At 39.1% G+C, this 17,365-nt stretch overlaps 1 protein-coding gene across 4 annotated transcripts in view; it reads left to right on the top strand.

Annotated features, from left to right (window-relative positions):
* The window catches only part of GHR (growth hormone receptor), a 245,081-nt gene that overhangs the window by 218,751 nt on the left and 8,965 nt on the right, over positions 1-17,365 (top strand). For all 4 annotated transcript variants that reach the window (XM_070587653.1, XM_070587655.1, XM_070587657.1 and 1 more), the window contains exons 5-7: positions 4,500-4,672; positions 9,142-9,320; positions 13,481-13,646. In XM_070587653.1, the coding sequence (XP_070443754.1) occupies positions 4,500-4,672; positions 9,142-9,320; positions 13,481-13,646 (518 nt within the window). The remainder of the gene's footprint in view (positions 1-4,499; positions 4,673-9,141; positions 9,321-13,480; positions 13,647-17,365) is intronic.

Here is a 17,365-nt window from a genome sequence, read left to right as displayed (position 1 = left end):
GAGTAGAGAAATAGCAGAGTTGGGCCCACTTAACAAAAGTGGGTTTTCACTACCCTAAATATTCACCAAATTTGAACCTGAGCCAAAAGATAAATCCAAAGGAATGAAGCCTTCACAAGTATGTATTTGTCCCTTGCCCTCATCCATCAGGGCCACATAACTCTCCTCCAGGCCTCCTCTGCACACCCCAGGCCTTTCAGCATCTCTTGTGAAAACCCAGGCTCTGTTCTAACAGAGATGCCCCTGTAAGTGTGACCAGGTGGAGGGAAAATCTCGGACATGTTTGGAAGGATGTCATTTGCTTTCACCCTAGCGGAGTTTGGGATCCCAGGGGAAAAATTGTCACATCTTCAAGCCTCCCAAGTGCAACCTCATGATTGGTGCCAACCCAGACTTGCAAAATCTCTATTTTGTGTTTTCTCTATACAGCTATAATTATTTCGGATATCTTAGCCAAAACAGCATAATCCCCCAGCCCAGTTCATCTGGGAAGGGTAGAATTGAAGGGGTGAGGAGTATCAGGACTCTATTGCCTTGATTAGTGGACAAATAAATTAGACTTCGCATTGCCCACTCACACAAAGAGGACATTGCAAATGCACTTTCTGACTGTTATCATTGTTTCTTACAATTCAGTTCCCATGCAACTCCTGGAACTATAGAATCGTGACTCCTCATCCCTGACACACAAATAAAACTGTGACATGATTTCATCCAGAACCAGAGCAGGGGAGGCGGGAAGTTGCAGAGAAGTGGCCGATGCGCTGGGCTTTCAGTTCACCAGCCTGGCCTTGGTAGCTAAAGCACAAGGGAATCTAAACACCTCAGGCTGTCAGCAGACAGGCCCAGAGGCAGCTGTATGCTTGGCTGGCTCTGCTCCCCACCAGGTGAGCTGGCAGGAGAAGCAGCCCATTGAGAACGGTCTCTGCCACCCTGTGATGGAGATCCTGCCATCTTCAGCCTCTGAGCTTGGAGGGGAGTCAGCATGAATGCAAATCACCGGCACAGCAAAAGGAGGCTCTGGGGAGCCTGTCAGAGATGCTCTGCTCTCAGCTGCTTGCCTGCAAATGCCTTGTTTTCAAAAGAAGTGAGCGTGTGAGGACTCAGTCCCTAAGACTGCATCCCCCGACCTCTGCCATCCCCACACTAGCCCCCCTCAATAAATTATCCTGGCCTCTAGAAGAAAGTTTATTTTCCATGTGAGGTTGTGAGGGAAATTAGAAAGGAGAAAGGGCATTGTTACTTTCTTTTCTTTTTTCTAAGGAAAAGATTAAATTTTAAGCCTAAAACACATGAGCTGTATGTAATGAAAAACAGTTGCCCTTAGAACATAAATGATGTTTTATTTTTATGATTTCACTTCCAAGTGGTTACCTTTAGATGGAAAGCATTTCTTCTGCTCTTGATTCTGATTTCTATTGATAGTCTCTTTCTATAGTTCTCACTCCTATTTCACAAGATAGTTTGGAAGCAAACGTAAAGCATTTAACTCTTGAGAGTAAGAGAAGGAGAAAGTAGTTTCTGTAACCTGGCTTTGGTCATCCGTGTAGAAATTCAACCCAGAGAAGACAGGCAAAAGAGTATCGGTTTTGTGAGTCCATTTGGGTTTTTTTTGTCTAAATTTAATAGTTTATAAATAAATTTTAGATATTTATTTAAAATAAAATTCAACTTCAGTTAATGAGGGAAGGGGTTGGGAGCTGTGCTTTGAAACACCTATTCCGGATCCATCCTGCTCAAGATGAGTGCTTTCAGTTGTTTGTTCTGTGATGCTAATGGATTTGGGATTTTCGTACAGTCCCCATGGGGACCAGGGTGCTGACATGCCCAAGTTGAGACACTGTGTGAATCACAGAGCTAACCTCCCTGTTACAAATCCAGACCTGCTAAGTACTGGCCTAAATCTCTAGGACATTTTAATACTAACTTTAATAATATCAATTACGCTAAATACATTTGCTCTCCCCTCTGCTTTTATATGAAAGCCTCATTCCCTGGGCAATCTTGTTCAACCATTCTCTTTGATGCTCTCTTATTTAGTTTGAAATTCCAGATAAAATAAACCATATTATATTTCAACAACCCACCTATCCCTAACTTTTTTTTTATCTTTTTCCTACTAAATACATACACACACATACTATCTCTTTCTCCTACCCTCTACCTACTTGCTTTTCCCATCACAGATGACTCTCCCTCTCATCCAAGGGTATGCAACTTTTAAGAATCTCAACTAGAATTTAAGCAACAGTTCACTGTCTCAGACCCTGGTGTTTCTGCCATGTTAATCCCAAGTTCTTTCCAACAGCTGATGAGCAGCTGTCTCAAGGACCCCCTGATACTGCACAAGTTTCTTCCAAGTGCCAAACAGGCCAGCCTGAGAAACAGCTGTAAAGGAGGAAACATGTGTCTTCTCCCAGCTCCTCATCCCTTCCTTTCAGTCCCTGCCTTCCCCACGGCCTGCAGTGTCCTCACTGCACACTGCTACCCAGCACCCATCCCCCAGAGGGATGCTCACAGACTTCCACAGTCTGGCCTGCCAGCCCTAGGCCTTGGCCAGCATAGGGTCATTCATATTTCTTCTTCCTCAGCCACAGATTACCTGGTTTCATGTCTCATTGACGTATAAACTCTCTCCTCAGCTGATAGCCTAGTGAATAATAAGGGAGTAATAAATTACCCAACCCAAGTAGCAATTCTAATTTAAGAAATTGCTTCCTTATCATTCCATTTCCTCCTGCTTCCCTCATCACACTCAAGCCCATGCTTCCTTACCTCAGTGCCTTTGACCACTCTGTTCCCTCTCTTTCTTTCCCTATTGCCTTCTGTTAAACTTTTACCCATCCTAATGCACATTACCTATGAGTACTCAGCCACACTGCTTTGTAATACAGTGTTTTAGTCATTCCCGTGAGGCAGGACTGAATCCTTAGACACATGTGCATTCCCCATAGTGTCTAGCACAGTGTTTTATATAATCAATGCTCATTAAATATCAATGGTTTGAATGCAAGAGATGAAAAAAAGTACTCAGACGGTAACTTCTGTGTCTTCTTCTAGCCTGAAGGTAGGGACAAATCTCATTAATCATTATATCCGCACAGTGCTAATGCCAGATATAATGCTTATATAGTGCTTTTATAATAGGCACCCAAAGATGGTTTACTGTATTCATTCATTCATTCAGTCAGTCAGATGGGACTTTGAAGAGCTGTGTCACATTCTCTCACGTTTGCTCTGTTCCTGCTGTGATGGACTTGAGTCTGCACAACCTTTTGATTGCTCTGCATTTTTGTTCAGGTCCTCATGGCAGCTGACCAGAGAATTTCCTTTCAAAAAACTCAGACTTCCTTCCTGGCATCTCTTTTCCATTAAATACACATCCTACTGTTGTTTTCAGTCATCTGGGTAAATGATGCTTTCTCTAGGGTGATGGAGTTGAATAACTCTATGGTGAAACATAAATATGGAGATATAGTTTTTCTGATTTCTTCAGTGTTCTCCATGTGTCCATCTATCCTCCATGATTTGTTTTGTTTGTCTGTTTTTATCTGATCCAAGATAAAGGAAAAGATGAACTTGTTCTTTGCAGAGAAACCAAAAAAAGGAACTGACAAGCAAACACATTGATTCAATTCAGCTCATTTTTGTTTCCTTTTTTTAATACTATAATTAAATGTCCATTCCTATTTACAAAATGGAAAAGAAAGATGCTTTGGGGGCTTGGAAAGATTTTTAAATTTCTGGTTTCATGCCTTTTATCTCTTTCAGGAATGGGAGGAAAAATGGCTAGGATCCCCGTGTTTCATAAATGTTACCTGGATGTCCAGCATGTTTGAAATGGTCTCATGGATCTTCATGTTATTGAGAAAAAATCAGGAGTATGGGAAAGAGTTCAAGGCATTGGGAAACTTTCCCAAGCATAGGATAGCCTTGGGAAGAGGGTGCAGGATGCAGTGGTTCAGAGTAGGGTAGCCAATTTTCCACCTCAAGGCCACCCAGACCTTAGAGTTGCCAGTCTGGAGAACACCATCAGTGTGCCTCCTCATGAGTTGCCTCCCCACCATGAGTTGGGGAAAAGCCCAAGTCCAGAGACTCACTGTTCTCTGGGAATCTGTATAGTTTTGGAGTTGACTCTCTGCAGTGTTTTAATAAAGAAATATTTTTAAACCTCCCTCAGCCTCAGAATCCTCATTGGTAGCATGGGGATAATGAAGGACCTAGCAATAAATCACTTAATTTAGGAGCCAGCACGTCCTATGCAGCCAATGAATGGATGCTTTTACTGTACGCAGAAGTACCAAATGGCCTCCTATCACTCTGCAGACACTGATGATGTCCTCAGATGTGATACTTCTTGAAAATGGCCCCACTAAAATACTTGCTCACAAAATATTGGTGTTCCAATTTATTGAATCTGACTATCAAGCACCTTGCTTTGACTTAAGCTATGGTATGATTTGGGGAACAATTCATCCTTTTTTTTCCCTCCATTACAGGAGCACTCAAGAATGGACGCAAGAATGGAAAGAATGCCCTGATTATGTCTCTGCTGGAGAAAACAGCTGTTACTTTAATTCATCTTATACCTCCATTTGGATACCCTACTGTATCAAGCTAACTAGCAATGGTGGTACTGTGGATCAAAAGTGTTTCTCTGTTGAGGAAATAGGTAAATCACAGGTTTGTGTTTTATTTGACATGGCTCTAGATTAAATAAGCAGGGAAGGCTGCAACATCCAAGTATGTTCCAGTAGGAAGACTGTTGTTTTACTGTCTAAGAGGATGGAAGTCTACTTTACAGGACATGAGATCAGCTGTTGAGCAAGAGGAAGAGGGCAGGGGGAACTTAAGTTAGCTCTAACATAAAACAATTTGGTAGTAAATTTTGTAGAGAAAAGAATGGGAGCCTTGTGGAGTCTTTTCCTTGAGAAGGTCTTTAAAGCTGCATTGTATTCTTGTGTGCCACTGCAAGGGACAAACTCAATGTACTCTTAGATTCCTTCTCTCTTAATTATTCCATATGGTTATTCAGATCTACTGAAATATGTTGGCCTCTGATCTCTATCATTGTTGTAATAAAAACCTAGATTTTCTTTATCACAAAGCATAATAATTTTGGAATTTTACATTTGCAAAACAGCCAAAATCAGCTTAAAGTCATGTTTATAAGATCTCCAGACAAACATTGGAGATAATCAGCTCAATGAACTAAGCGAAGATCCAAACAAATTATCCCTTGCGCATCATGTGGACACAGGGAGAAATGGAACAAAACCAAACAAAGGAGCACAGTTGGAATATTCATGTTTGTACAATAATAGTGTAAACAGATAAATAGAAAGAATCAAAGGAGGACTTTCAGTAGCTGACGTTGGTGCCTCAAAACCTATGCACAAAAGCTCGTCTGTTGCTTATGGGAATTCCCTGGAGCTTGTCTCAGGTGTGCTGTTCTTGTATGTGCTTTCCCAGTCATCAGCAGACTGGAAGAGACTGAGAGAATGTGGCTGGAAGCTGCAGACAGAAACAAGTAAATCTGATAGCCTGACTTTGAGGAAAAAGCTTGAGAAGACTGCAACAAGCAGAAAAGAGAACCCAATTACGTAGTTTAGAGAGACTATTTAGTACATATCCTAATGTCAATAGGTGTGGCTGTTGAGTGGCTAAATAGGTATTAGTAAGAATACTGGCTCAAGACCCATGTTCTAGCCCTGTCCCTGCCAGTAGCCAGCCCCACTTGTTACCTGGCTGACTTTCCCTGAAGGCCTGCCATGTGCCGGGCACTGTGCTAGATGTGGTGGCTGCAGAGTAAGATACGGTCAAGTAGGGCAAGCAGTTGTGTTAGCAGATAATTGCAATACATTGCAGCGGGTGCTGGGCTCCAGGTGTGTATAATGCATCATAAGCCAAGGTGGTGGCCAAAGGTACAAATGATTGACTAGGCCTCAGAGATGAGGAATGGTTGCACAGAGATGGTGACAGTTCAGGTACTTCTTAAAGCAGCAGTGAGAGATGCCAAGTATATAAGATGGACTGTGTCTTCCAACTACTAAGTTCCAAAAGTGACAAACAGCACAGAATATTCAAGGACTCAGGAGCAGTTAGGCAGGCCTGATTGGTCAGCCAGAGAAATCATCAGTGGTCTTGTGTCCCCTGCAAAGATATTTGAACTTTATCTTCCTGCCAAGAGGTGCATTTGAGGATGTTTACGCAGGGAAATGACCTGTGTTAGTAATAGCTAACACTTACAAAGCATTTAACATGTGTTAAGTATAATAACCATGTGAAATAGGTTCTATTATAATCCCCATCTTACAGATGATGAAACTGAGGCTAAGAGTAGTTAAATGACTAGCTCAAGGTCAGACAGCTGTGAGGTAGAGCTGAGATTTGAACCTGGGTAGCATGGCTTCAGAGTCTCTCTCAAAGCTGTTGTACCACCTGTCATGTTACTAATGTCTCTGTGAAATTCATCTTGCTGCAGTACAGAGGGTAGATTGGAGTGGCACAGACTAGAGGTAGAGGGGTTACAAGACTTTGTGATAATCAAGGCTAAAGATGATGACGGGCAGAGTTACAACAACAGCAAGGAGGGGAGAGAGCAGAGAGTGAGAGACAACAAAGAACTGAGGTGACCCTACTAGATCTTAAGATGTCAATCACACACCTCAGCTTCCTCATGAATTATGCGTGTACCCTGCTACTACCTCACAGGGCTGTTCTCTGGGTTTAAAGTAATATATTAGTTAGATTATTTTTTTGTTTTTTCAGCAAATATTTATGGAGTCTCTTCCTTGAGCCAGGCAGCATTCTAGGTGCTGGGGACAGATAAGTTCTGCCCTTATGGGATTTTATCCCAGGAAGGGTGGAAAGAGACAAGGCTGTGAATAAGAATAACAAGGAAAGGGAACAGGAGTGTTGGAGAGGTTGCAATTTTAGAGTTATCAGAGTTGGCTTCACTGAGAGAGTGACACTTGAGTAAAGAAGGAAATGAGAGAATAATCATGTATATATTGGAGGGAAGGACATTTTAGCAAGAGGGCACAGCAAGGGTAAAGATCCTCAGGCGGGAGCATGCCTTTGTTCATTCAAGGAGCAGCATGGGTGGCGGGGTCGGGGTGCGGTGTGGAGCTGGCACAGAGTGAGCAAGGAGGAGAGTAGTGAGACCAGGTCAAAGCTAACAGTACCCTTTGGCTTTCACATGGAGCGAGATAGGACTCCTTTGGGGGGTTTTAAAGGATGAGTGATATGATCTAACAAGTGTGATGATAATCACTGTGACAACTGTATTAAGGATGGTATTGACAGTAGACTGAAGGGAGACAAAAGACCACAGGAGGAGACTAGTTAGGAGGCAAATGCAGCAATATGGGCGAAAAATTATAATGGCTAGGGCTACGTTAGAGAGGTGCAGGTGGCAAGAAGTGGTTGGATTCTGGGAATATCTTAAAAGTACAGTTGACAGAATGTGGAGTGGCAAAAAAAAAAAAGATGAGTCAAGGAAGAATTCACCATTTTTATCCTAAGTGACTGGAGGAATGGAATCACCATTAACAGAGATAAGGAAGAGGAAAGAAGAGCAAGTTTTGGGGGGAAGACTAGGGTCTTGTTTTTGGATGTATGCAGTCTCAAATGCTTTTTAAACATCTCAGAGAAGTAGTCAAGTACAGCATGTGGAAGTATGTATAGAGGTAAGGGAGAGGTTATTATTATGCATATGACAGTGACGCTAAGCCTTCTCAAAAACGACCCTGTTCCATATCCTCTATTTAGAGTAGTAAGGGAAATTTTTAAGCTGCAACGTGAATACTAAGTTTTAGAAAATGTTCCATCAAAAACATTTTTATAGTTTGGTCACTTAAAGGATTAAGCTTCGATTATCAGAATTCCTCAATCACCAACAAATCCAAAAGGGTACGATATTACTATATTTTTGTAAACATATGAAGCTTAGATTTTGCATATCCCTCCGATTTTGCCTTCCAAAATGTGGACATAATTAATCAAATTTGAGCTCTCTCTATTTTAGAAAGCGGTGTCTACTCCACAGTGGCCAGTGGCATGCTCCTTCACAGTGTTTCCACCCTGGGTGAATACAAGAGCTTCCCCCTTTGGCCACCAGATTTTAACAGCCAGGGAGAGCTCCTCACACCATGTATTTGTAGGCTTATCTCTGATCAACCCTGGGGACCCAGACTTTGCAACACTCTAGGTGACCTTCTGCAGATAGTAGAAAGGAAAATAAATTTTTCTCTGTATCTGCAAGTGATTTTTGAAAACCTCAGTACTCAGACCTAAATAGCAATAATTGGTCAGGGACTATCTAGAATATAAATTTAGATATAGTTCCTAACTTTGGAATCCATATTTCTCTTCATTATCCTTTGGGAAATTGTGGTCTCTGAGGTCCTAATAAGCAGAATGCAGCAGATTTACCAGAGAAGGTACAGTATGTCGGTAGAAACCAAGCAAAACACTATTTCAGATTGTTCACATACAGCTAAGTAAGGGACAGAAAACACTGAATCATCACCATTTGAGAGAGCAATGTAATGCCTTCCTTCTGATATCTGAAGAAATGGTCACATGTGGCTAGGAAGACAACAAATTAAGGAGCATTTGCTGAGTGTCAGAAGGATTGTACCAGTAGCAATACAGAAATGACTAAGACAAGGTCCTTGCCCCAGGTCATAGACAATTGGAAGAAAAATGATTTCTCTACCTCTAGTTCCCAAACAGCCACATGTTTAAATACTGTAGGTCTTTCTGACTCTCTGTCCCTCCAGTTTTGAGTTAAAATGAATTCCTTTGCCAAAATCCCAAAGCATTAACCCTATCAGAGCTAAAAGAAATGTAAAACATGGCTGATCTTCAAGAAAAGTTATAGATCAGATTTTAGACTCACAAAGGAAGTTTTTTGGAGGCTTTTTATAAAGTTAGAAAAAGATCATCCTTAAAATTAGATCCAATTAAAAGTCGTACATGACACTCATAAAGTGAAAGTATAATAATTGGAATATTGGAAGGATTAAGAATATGAATAATAAAAATGTGTAAAGTTGTTTGGTCTCTTCAGAAGAAAGCACTCCATTAATATCAAGCTGTGTCTCTCTGTGACTAATTGTCTGTTGAAATGCACAGTGCAACCAGATCCACCCATTGGCCTCAACTGGACTTTACTGAACATCAGTTTAACCGGGATTCATGCAGATATCCAAGTGAGGTGGGAACCACCACCCAATGCAGATGTTCAGAAGGGGTGGATAGTCCTGGAGTATGAACTGCAATACAAAGAAGTGAATGAGACCCAATGGAAAATGGTAAGATATCATTACATCTCACACTTAAGAATCTTTGAGTTTCCTTTTTATTTCAATAACCCCCTCTCATTTATAATTAGACTTCCTTTTGACCTAATACGACATGCTTGTGTTATATGCTTCATAATTCCTATTTGAGGAAAACTGATGTAATCAGTAAAATATCATCTTGGAATTCTGTCCGACAGCAGATACTGTCATGGAGCTTATATGGAAGGAAAGGAAAACTATTTCCTCGGTCATCCTGGGTGTCCAGTTGAACTTTAGAACAAAGTCATATATTCTAGCCACTGAGCTGTCTTTGGTCTGGTGGCTGAACATGGGAAGGGTTATGATCAAGGCAAACAGTGAGCTGTGGCTCAATATTCTCCCATGATTTTAGTTGCTGCCGCTCACAAGACCCCCATTAAAATAAGTTCTTAAGTAACTCCAGGAGGAAAACAGAGGGAGGGAATTTGTCCTTTAGAAGTTTCAGAAGGATGTTTTGTTATGTATCTCAGGGGAGAATCAAGCTAAGAGGTTTTTACATAGGCAAGTAGCATGGTAATGGTTGACCTCTGAACCCCTCACTTCCTTGCCAAGTGTATGGGAACTCGGCACTTAGATAAATTCCACATGGCACACAACAAGAAGAAAAACAGGATTATCATGCTACTCCCAATATAACTAATTCTAAATCAGTCTAACCACAGCCACAGCCCTGGCCAAGCCAAGCGGTTTCTGGCAAGTCATCAGGTCGTGCCCAGCAGCCTGGCACAGCCTCACTCCCAGAATTTTGAAACACCAGGCTCTGTCCATTCAGTGAACTGCTGAAAAAGAAACCAATTTTGTCATTAGAGGAAAGTTAAGTTTGGAGCAGCTTTGAACAGTTAAATATTGGGCTTCAAGGTTCTGTCTTTGGAATCATTTTAATTTAGATATCGGTTCTGTAACTTGGTACAAGAAAGCTTGGTTGAATGCTGAGTCAAAAAAGACTTTCTATATCCAATCTATAATCCAACATTTATTCAGCAACCAGGTATTGAAATAACTACTGTGCACAGAACACTATGCTAGGTACCCCAGGGCAACAGTTCTCAAAGTGTGAACCGTGGACCCCTGAGGGTCCCTGAGACCCTTGCAGGAAGTCCACAAGGTGAAGACTATTTTCATAATAATACTAAAATTTTATTTCCTTTTTTCATTGTGTTGAGATTTGTACTGATGGTGCAAAAGCAATGGTGGAAAACTGCTGTCGCCTTAGCACAAATCAAGGCAGTAGTTCCAAACTATAGTGAAAAGTCTCTGTCTTCCTCACCACCACGCACTCACAGTAAGGAAGAGCGGGAGCTGGTTTCACATAAGAATGCCCTTGATGAAGCTGTAAAAAATTAGTAATTTTGTTAACTCTCAGCCTTTGAGTATATAGCTTTTTAATATTCTGTCTGACACATGGAAAGTACACATAAAGCATTTCTGCTCCATGCCAAGGTACTGATGCTTGTCTCGAGGAAAAGCACTTACATGGCTGAGCTGCCAACTGAACTAGCTGCTTTTTGCATGGAACACCTTTTTACTTGAAAGAACAACTGATAAACTGATAAATGGTTCATATTTGAGCAGGCAAATATTTGGCAAATGTTTCTTGAAAAAGAATGAAGCGATCTTATCACTTCAAGAAAAACAATTGACAGTATTTGTTGCCAATGAAAAAAAATTTAGCTTTCAAGGGAAAATTAGAATTTTGGAAAACTTGCATCTATCTGCAGGCATGGGCTTGATAGCGTTCCCAATCTTTGAAGACTTTCCTGATGAGATCAATGGTGATATTAGCGAAAGTGATTTATATGTATATTGTAAACATTTAGAAAATCTGCATAACTCAGTGACTGAAATGGTCAGTTAACTTTTACTTTACTTCCTTCTATGAGTGAAGTTATAAAAGGTATTTTTATTTGATATGTATTAGTTTGGTAACTTGGACCGAGTTGTCATGAATATCAAGGGTGTATCTATAAGAACTGACCTCTCTCTTGAAGAAACACATCATCTAATTTGTTATAAGCACAACAGTCATGAGCGTAAAAAGAAGAAAGGTTTATAAGTAGAGGGGGAAAAGGCTAGCATTTGTTGCTTACATCAGGAATTCAAATTACCATTTGACAATATTGAATTTGGTATTACTGTGCCTCTGTTTTTTATTAAATACATTTTGAATATAAAAGTAATACTAATGACCATGTAGTTGCTTACAACTATTTAGCTACTAAATCAAGTTAAGAATTTGTGATGGGTTTTTTTGTTTGTTTTTGTGTGTGAGGAAGATTGTCACTGAGCTTACATCTGTGCCCATTGTCCTCTATTTTATGTGGGATGCCACCCCAGCGTGGCTTGACCAGCAGTGCTAGGTCCACACCTGGGATACGATCCCACAAACCCTGGGCGCAGAAGTAGAGCATGTGAACTTAACCACTATGCCACAGGGCCAGCCCCAGAATTTATGGGTTTTTAAAGACTAAATGGGTGGCATGGAATTATGTAAAACGTGTGAGCCATTTCTTGAGCACCCACTGTATACATGCTATTGTGCTGGCCTTTGGAAATGCAAAGATAATGAAGGCACTGTTTGCCCCCAGGGAGTTGGCAGGATAACATAGAAATTTGAGCAGTGAAATGTAAGAAGTGATGTAAGAGGCGTGTTATCTGGCAGGATGGAGCAGGAGAAAGTGCCAGGCAAGACTTCTCAGGGTATCAGCAATACTTGCACTGAGGATTGGCCAAGAGTAGGCGTTCCCTCACAGGCAGGTGGCAGGGTGTGAGCCAGTTGGAGTTTGGTGAGGAAAGTTGAGGGAAGATGGAGAGGGGGACATAGGTAGAATCACTGAGGGCCCCTGTTTGGTTTTGTTATTAGTGAAATCTGTAAAGAAATAACAATGATAGCAACAACAGAGAAATTAGGGCTTTAAGAGTGGAAATATAGGCTTTTAAAAATACTTTAAGAAAAATAAAATGTTTAATATTCAGAATCCTGACTTTAAAAAAGTACTTTAGACATACAAATGTTTCATGCATCAAGAAACTTGCATAAAAGACACAAACTAACCATCCCATGTACATATGGGAAAAAAGAGGCACTTTGTGAGTAGAAACTAACTGAGGTGAAAGGAAAATTTGCTTTAGAAGCTAAAGGCCCAGCTTCTGACTTAATAAAACAAATTATGCGACTCTTGTTTATGTGAAAAACCCATGCTGTTGAAAAAGGGAGTATTCCTACTTTTCTACAAACAGAAACAAGATGTTCTACCTGAAGACATGTGAAAAGCACGTACTCAAGACCTGCTTTGAGTATTTGACTTGGAGGAGAACACCGTCATTAGTTGGGTCTAGCTCTTTGATAGCAACATCTTAAAGGTCTAAAAGCCTCACTAACTCTTCCCAGAGAGGGTAAAGGACATCCTGGCCTTAAGAGTTGTGGGGCTATGATGTTCGTGACCAAAGGACTCATGACTTTTCTTCACAGATTTTGAATAGCAAACTATTTTGAGGTGGCTTTAAGCCTTCTAGAGCAAGCAGATTCAATATGTACTTGCTTCTAATAGAATTATTTGAAAGTTCAACTAAGGCAACCATGATTTTTTAGGACCCTTTCCAATTCTGTGATCAGATGAATGAATACCCAGAATTTCCAAAGAACAGAGATAGATAGATAGATAGATAGATAATGTATATATGACTATAATTTGTTTCGGTGTGGAAATATATTTGTTTATTCTATTCTTATGTCTTCATACAAAACTATAATATCCCAAAGAATTGGCAACATATCTGTAGTTTTCTTTATACTTCTGTCATTGTCTGTAATAATTCTATTATGCTTTGATCTTAGTAGAATATTTGACAGCGTAACGGAAAGATATAGTTGCATTTTGTTAAACAAGTGTATCGTATCTTTGTGTGTATCCAAAAATACACTTGAGGACTATTATCTGTTTAACAAAATGATTCTTTACAAAATTGTTTTCCTTGATCTTTCTTTAATAACAAACTCCACGAGTGCATTTTAAAATATTACCTACTTTGCAGAAATTTATTTTGAATACAAATGCAGAAACACCTTGTAGCATTTACTGCATTGAGTTGTTGATTCTCTAACCAACAAGTTTGATGTTTTATCTTGAAAGATGGACCCAGTATTGTCAACATCGGTTCCGGTGTACTCGTTGAGACTGGATAAAGAATATGAAGTGCGTGTGAGATCCAGACAACGAAACTCTGAAAAATATGGCGAGTTCAGTGAGGTGCTGTATGTAACACTTCCTCAGATGAGCCCATTGGCATGTGAAGAAGGTAAAATAAAACAGTTAAAATGGCAGCCAACATTGCTTTTGTCAATACATGGTGATACATTCCCTACATTGTTAGGGTGTTGTCCAGATCAAGACACATTAGCATCAAATGTCAGGGTGAGAGATCTCGAGCTCACTATCTATAATAGGTATTATCCAGCACAAAAGTGGAAGGAGGATTTAGTTTGCAAATTATTTAATTCAGGAAAAGTCCTGGGATAGGTGTAAGTTAGAGATAGGAAGATATGCTAAGATATTAATGGGAGGTATCTCTGGATAAGAAAAATTCAGTGATTCTTTGTATGTTTCTGTATTTCTAAGATTTTCTACAATGTTTGTTTTCCATTATAATCAGAAAAAATGTTTTTCAAATGCCTAGTGAAGAAATTCTGTATCTACATGGATGGATGTATACATGGCATCTAAGAGAAAGCTTAATATCGAGTCAGCATAGCTAGTCAATGGCGGGCGCTTATTGGTTTTAGAAAGTTCAGCTGTGGCTTTTACCTGGAGGATGGCTTATTAAGTAGTGTTCCAGTTATGCTTCAGAGTAACATGGAACATTTGAAGATCCTACATAAGAGAAATACAAAGATAATTAAAGCTTAAAGAAATGACACCTATAAATTCAGAATGAAAGAATTGAAGCTTTTAGATAGAGAAATAAAGCTGCTTAACAATGAACAGTGAATGTATAAAATACTGTCACTCCCAAATGGGAGTTGTCTATAGTTCATCTCTATTAAAAACAGAAGGTTTACAGGATCGTATGCGGAGCTTAGGTCTGTTACATGAAACAATCACAAGCTACAGAGAAATGAAATTTATATTTCTGCATTTATAGTACAGGTAGAATCCATAATACAAAATAACACTTTGACGAAAATGTCTATAGTACCATTTTTTCTAAGCTCTACTTAACAGGCTTGTTGTTTCAGACAATTTGATATGATGAAATTCTGGTTTAAAAACCACATTTGCCACGTGCCATTTAAGCTTATCATAATGGCATTTAACTCACTTAACATAGGTTTTTTTAACTGAGTTTTCCTTCTGTGGTGAAAAACAAAAAGAAAAAACTGAAGCTCTTGCTTTATGTTATATTCCTGAATATGTCATTGATATAAAAGTATAGATACCACAAGGTACAATGTGGTATTCTCTGCCCTACTAATTCTTATAATACCCCTAACATCTCCTTTGGGGATTTTAATAACAGAATAAGAAAATTAAAATAATAAAAGAATATTATAGCATAAAAGCCTACTTTTTTATATAAAGAGTTTAATTTTAGAACAGTTATAGATTTACAGAAAAATTGAGACTATTATAGAAAGTTCCTATATACCCTGCACCCAGTTTCCCCTATTATTAACATCTTACATTAGGATGATTCATTTGCTAAATTAATGAACCAATATTGATACATTTTTATTAAGTAAATTGCATAGCCTATTCAGAGTTCCTTAGTTTTTACTTAATAGTCTTTTTCCATTCCAGGATAGCACATTACATTTATTTATCAAGTCTCTTTAAGCTTCTTTGGTTGTGACAGTTTCTCAGATTTTTTTCTTTTTTTATTTTTATTTTATTGAGGTCACAATAGTTTCTAACATTGTGAAATTTCAGTTCTACATTATTATTTGTCCGTCACCATATGTATGTGCCTCTTTACTCCTTATGGCCACCCCCTAACCCCCTTCCCCTCTGGTAACTACTAATCTGTTCTCTTTGTCTATGTGTTTGTTTATCTTCCACATATGAGTGAAATCGTGGTATTTGTCTTTCTCTGGCTGGTTTATTTCACTTAACATAATGCCCTCAAGTTCCATCCATATTGTTGCAAATGGGACAATTTTGTCTTTTTTATGGCTAAGTAGTATTCCATTGTATATATACCACATCTTTTTTATCCATTTATCAGTCAGTGAGCACTTGGGTTGCTTCCACATCTTGGCTATTGTGAATAATACTGCAATGAACATAGGAATGCATAAGTCTCTGAAGTATAGATTTGTTTCTTTGGATAAACATCCAGTAATGGGATAGCTGGGTTGTATGGTATTTCTATTTTTAATTTTTTGAGAAATCTCCATACTATTTTCCATACTGGCTGCACCAGATTACATCCCCACCAGCAGTGTATGAGGGTTCCCTTTTCTCCTCATCCTCTGTGACATTTGTTTTTTGTCTTGGTAATTATAGCCATTCAAACAGGTGTAGGTAATATCTCATTGTAGTTTTGATTTGCATTTCCCTAATAATTAGTGCTGTTGACGATCTTTTCATGTGCCTGTTGACCATCTGTATATCTGCTTTGGAGAAATGTCTGTTCAGATCCTCTGCTCAGCTTTTGATCTTTTTTTTTTTTCAATTGTTGAGTTCTTTGAGTTCTTTATATATTTTGGAGATTAACCCCTTGTCAGATATATGATTTTCAAATATTTTCTCCCAGTTGGTGGGTTCTTTTCCTTTTTTTTCTAGTTTCCTATGCCTTGCAGAAGCTCTTTAGTCTAATGAAGTCCCACTTCTTAATTTTTCTGTTTCCCTTGCCCAAGTAGACATGGTATTCAGAAAGATCCTTCCAAGACTGATGTCAAAGAGTATACTGCCTATATTTTCTTCCAGGAGTTTTATGGTTTCACATCTTACCTTCAAGTCTTTAATCCATTTTGAGTTAATTTTTGTGTATGGTGAAAAATAATGGTATACTTTCACTCTTTTGCATGTGGCTGTCTGGTTTTCCCAACACCATTTATATAAAAGCCTACTTTTAATAAAGCAACATTAAGGTAAATTACACTTATCTTTTTTATTAAAAAATTGATAACCTCTGTCAGTGTAGTAAGAATACTGGGAACGAACTGGAAGGTGGTTGTAGGCACTTGTTCTTAGGGAATGAAATAGAAATTTTACAAAGTCCCCCACATTTGCTACAAAGTGTATGAAAATCTGAAGATGGGAGCCTCAGTAGCGATCTTCTGTCAAAGGATATATTTTTTTAAGTAACTTACATACTCTGCATATCTAAAAAGTTTGTTATGACTCAAATAAAAACTCTGTCCCCATCTTTTTGATAGATCCTCAGTCTGGAGGATAAAAACAAAAATCACCACACCTTAAAAAAAAAGGGAACCAGGGCTGGCCCCCTGGTGTAGTGGTTAAGTTCACTTTGGCAGCCTGGGTTCACAGGTTTAGATCCTGGGCGCAGATCAGCCATGCTGTGGTGGCAGTCCACGTATAAATTGGAGGAAGATTGGCACAGATGTTAGCTCAGGGCTAATCTTCCTCAGCAAAAAAACAGGGGGGGGGGGGGGGGCTGTTGGACCAAGTGGACATTATTTAGGTAAAGGCATATGTTACCAAGCAGCAATTTTTCCTAGAGTTGAAGACTTTAGGGACACACCCTGAACACATAAGATGCTTAAAGCAGTTTGGTTTTTTTCATAAACATGAACTGTGCTTAAACTGTGTGCTGTTTTCTTTATTTTAATTTTTTTTTTTTTTTTTTGTATGTGAAAGGATTTGAAAAGTGGACAGAGGTGTTCTTGGAACAGAAAATACTCCTACATCATTACATTTTATTTCAGTGATTATCAAGTGAAATCACTGACTTTCCTGGATGAATACAAATTAGAAAATACTGTTATGTGAAAAAAGAACATGAAATGTAAACTTCAATTATTCATAATTCTCTGAGTGAGATATTGTTCTTGTGTG

Source organism: Equus przewalskii, chromosome 20, assembly GCF_037783145.1.
Source record: "Equus przewalskii isolate Varuska chromosome 20, EquPr2, whole genome shotgun sequence".
Classification (NCBI taxonomy): Eukaryota; Metazoa; Chordata; class Mammalia; order Perissodactyla; family Equidae; genus Equus; species Equus przewalskii.
The sequence above is the reverse complement of the archived record's forward strand: the minus strand, read 5'-3'. Positions and strand labels throughout refer to the sequence as shown.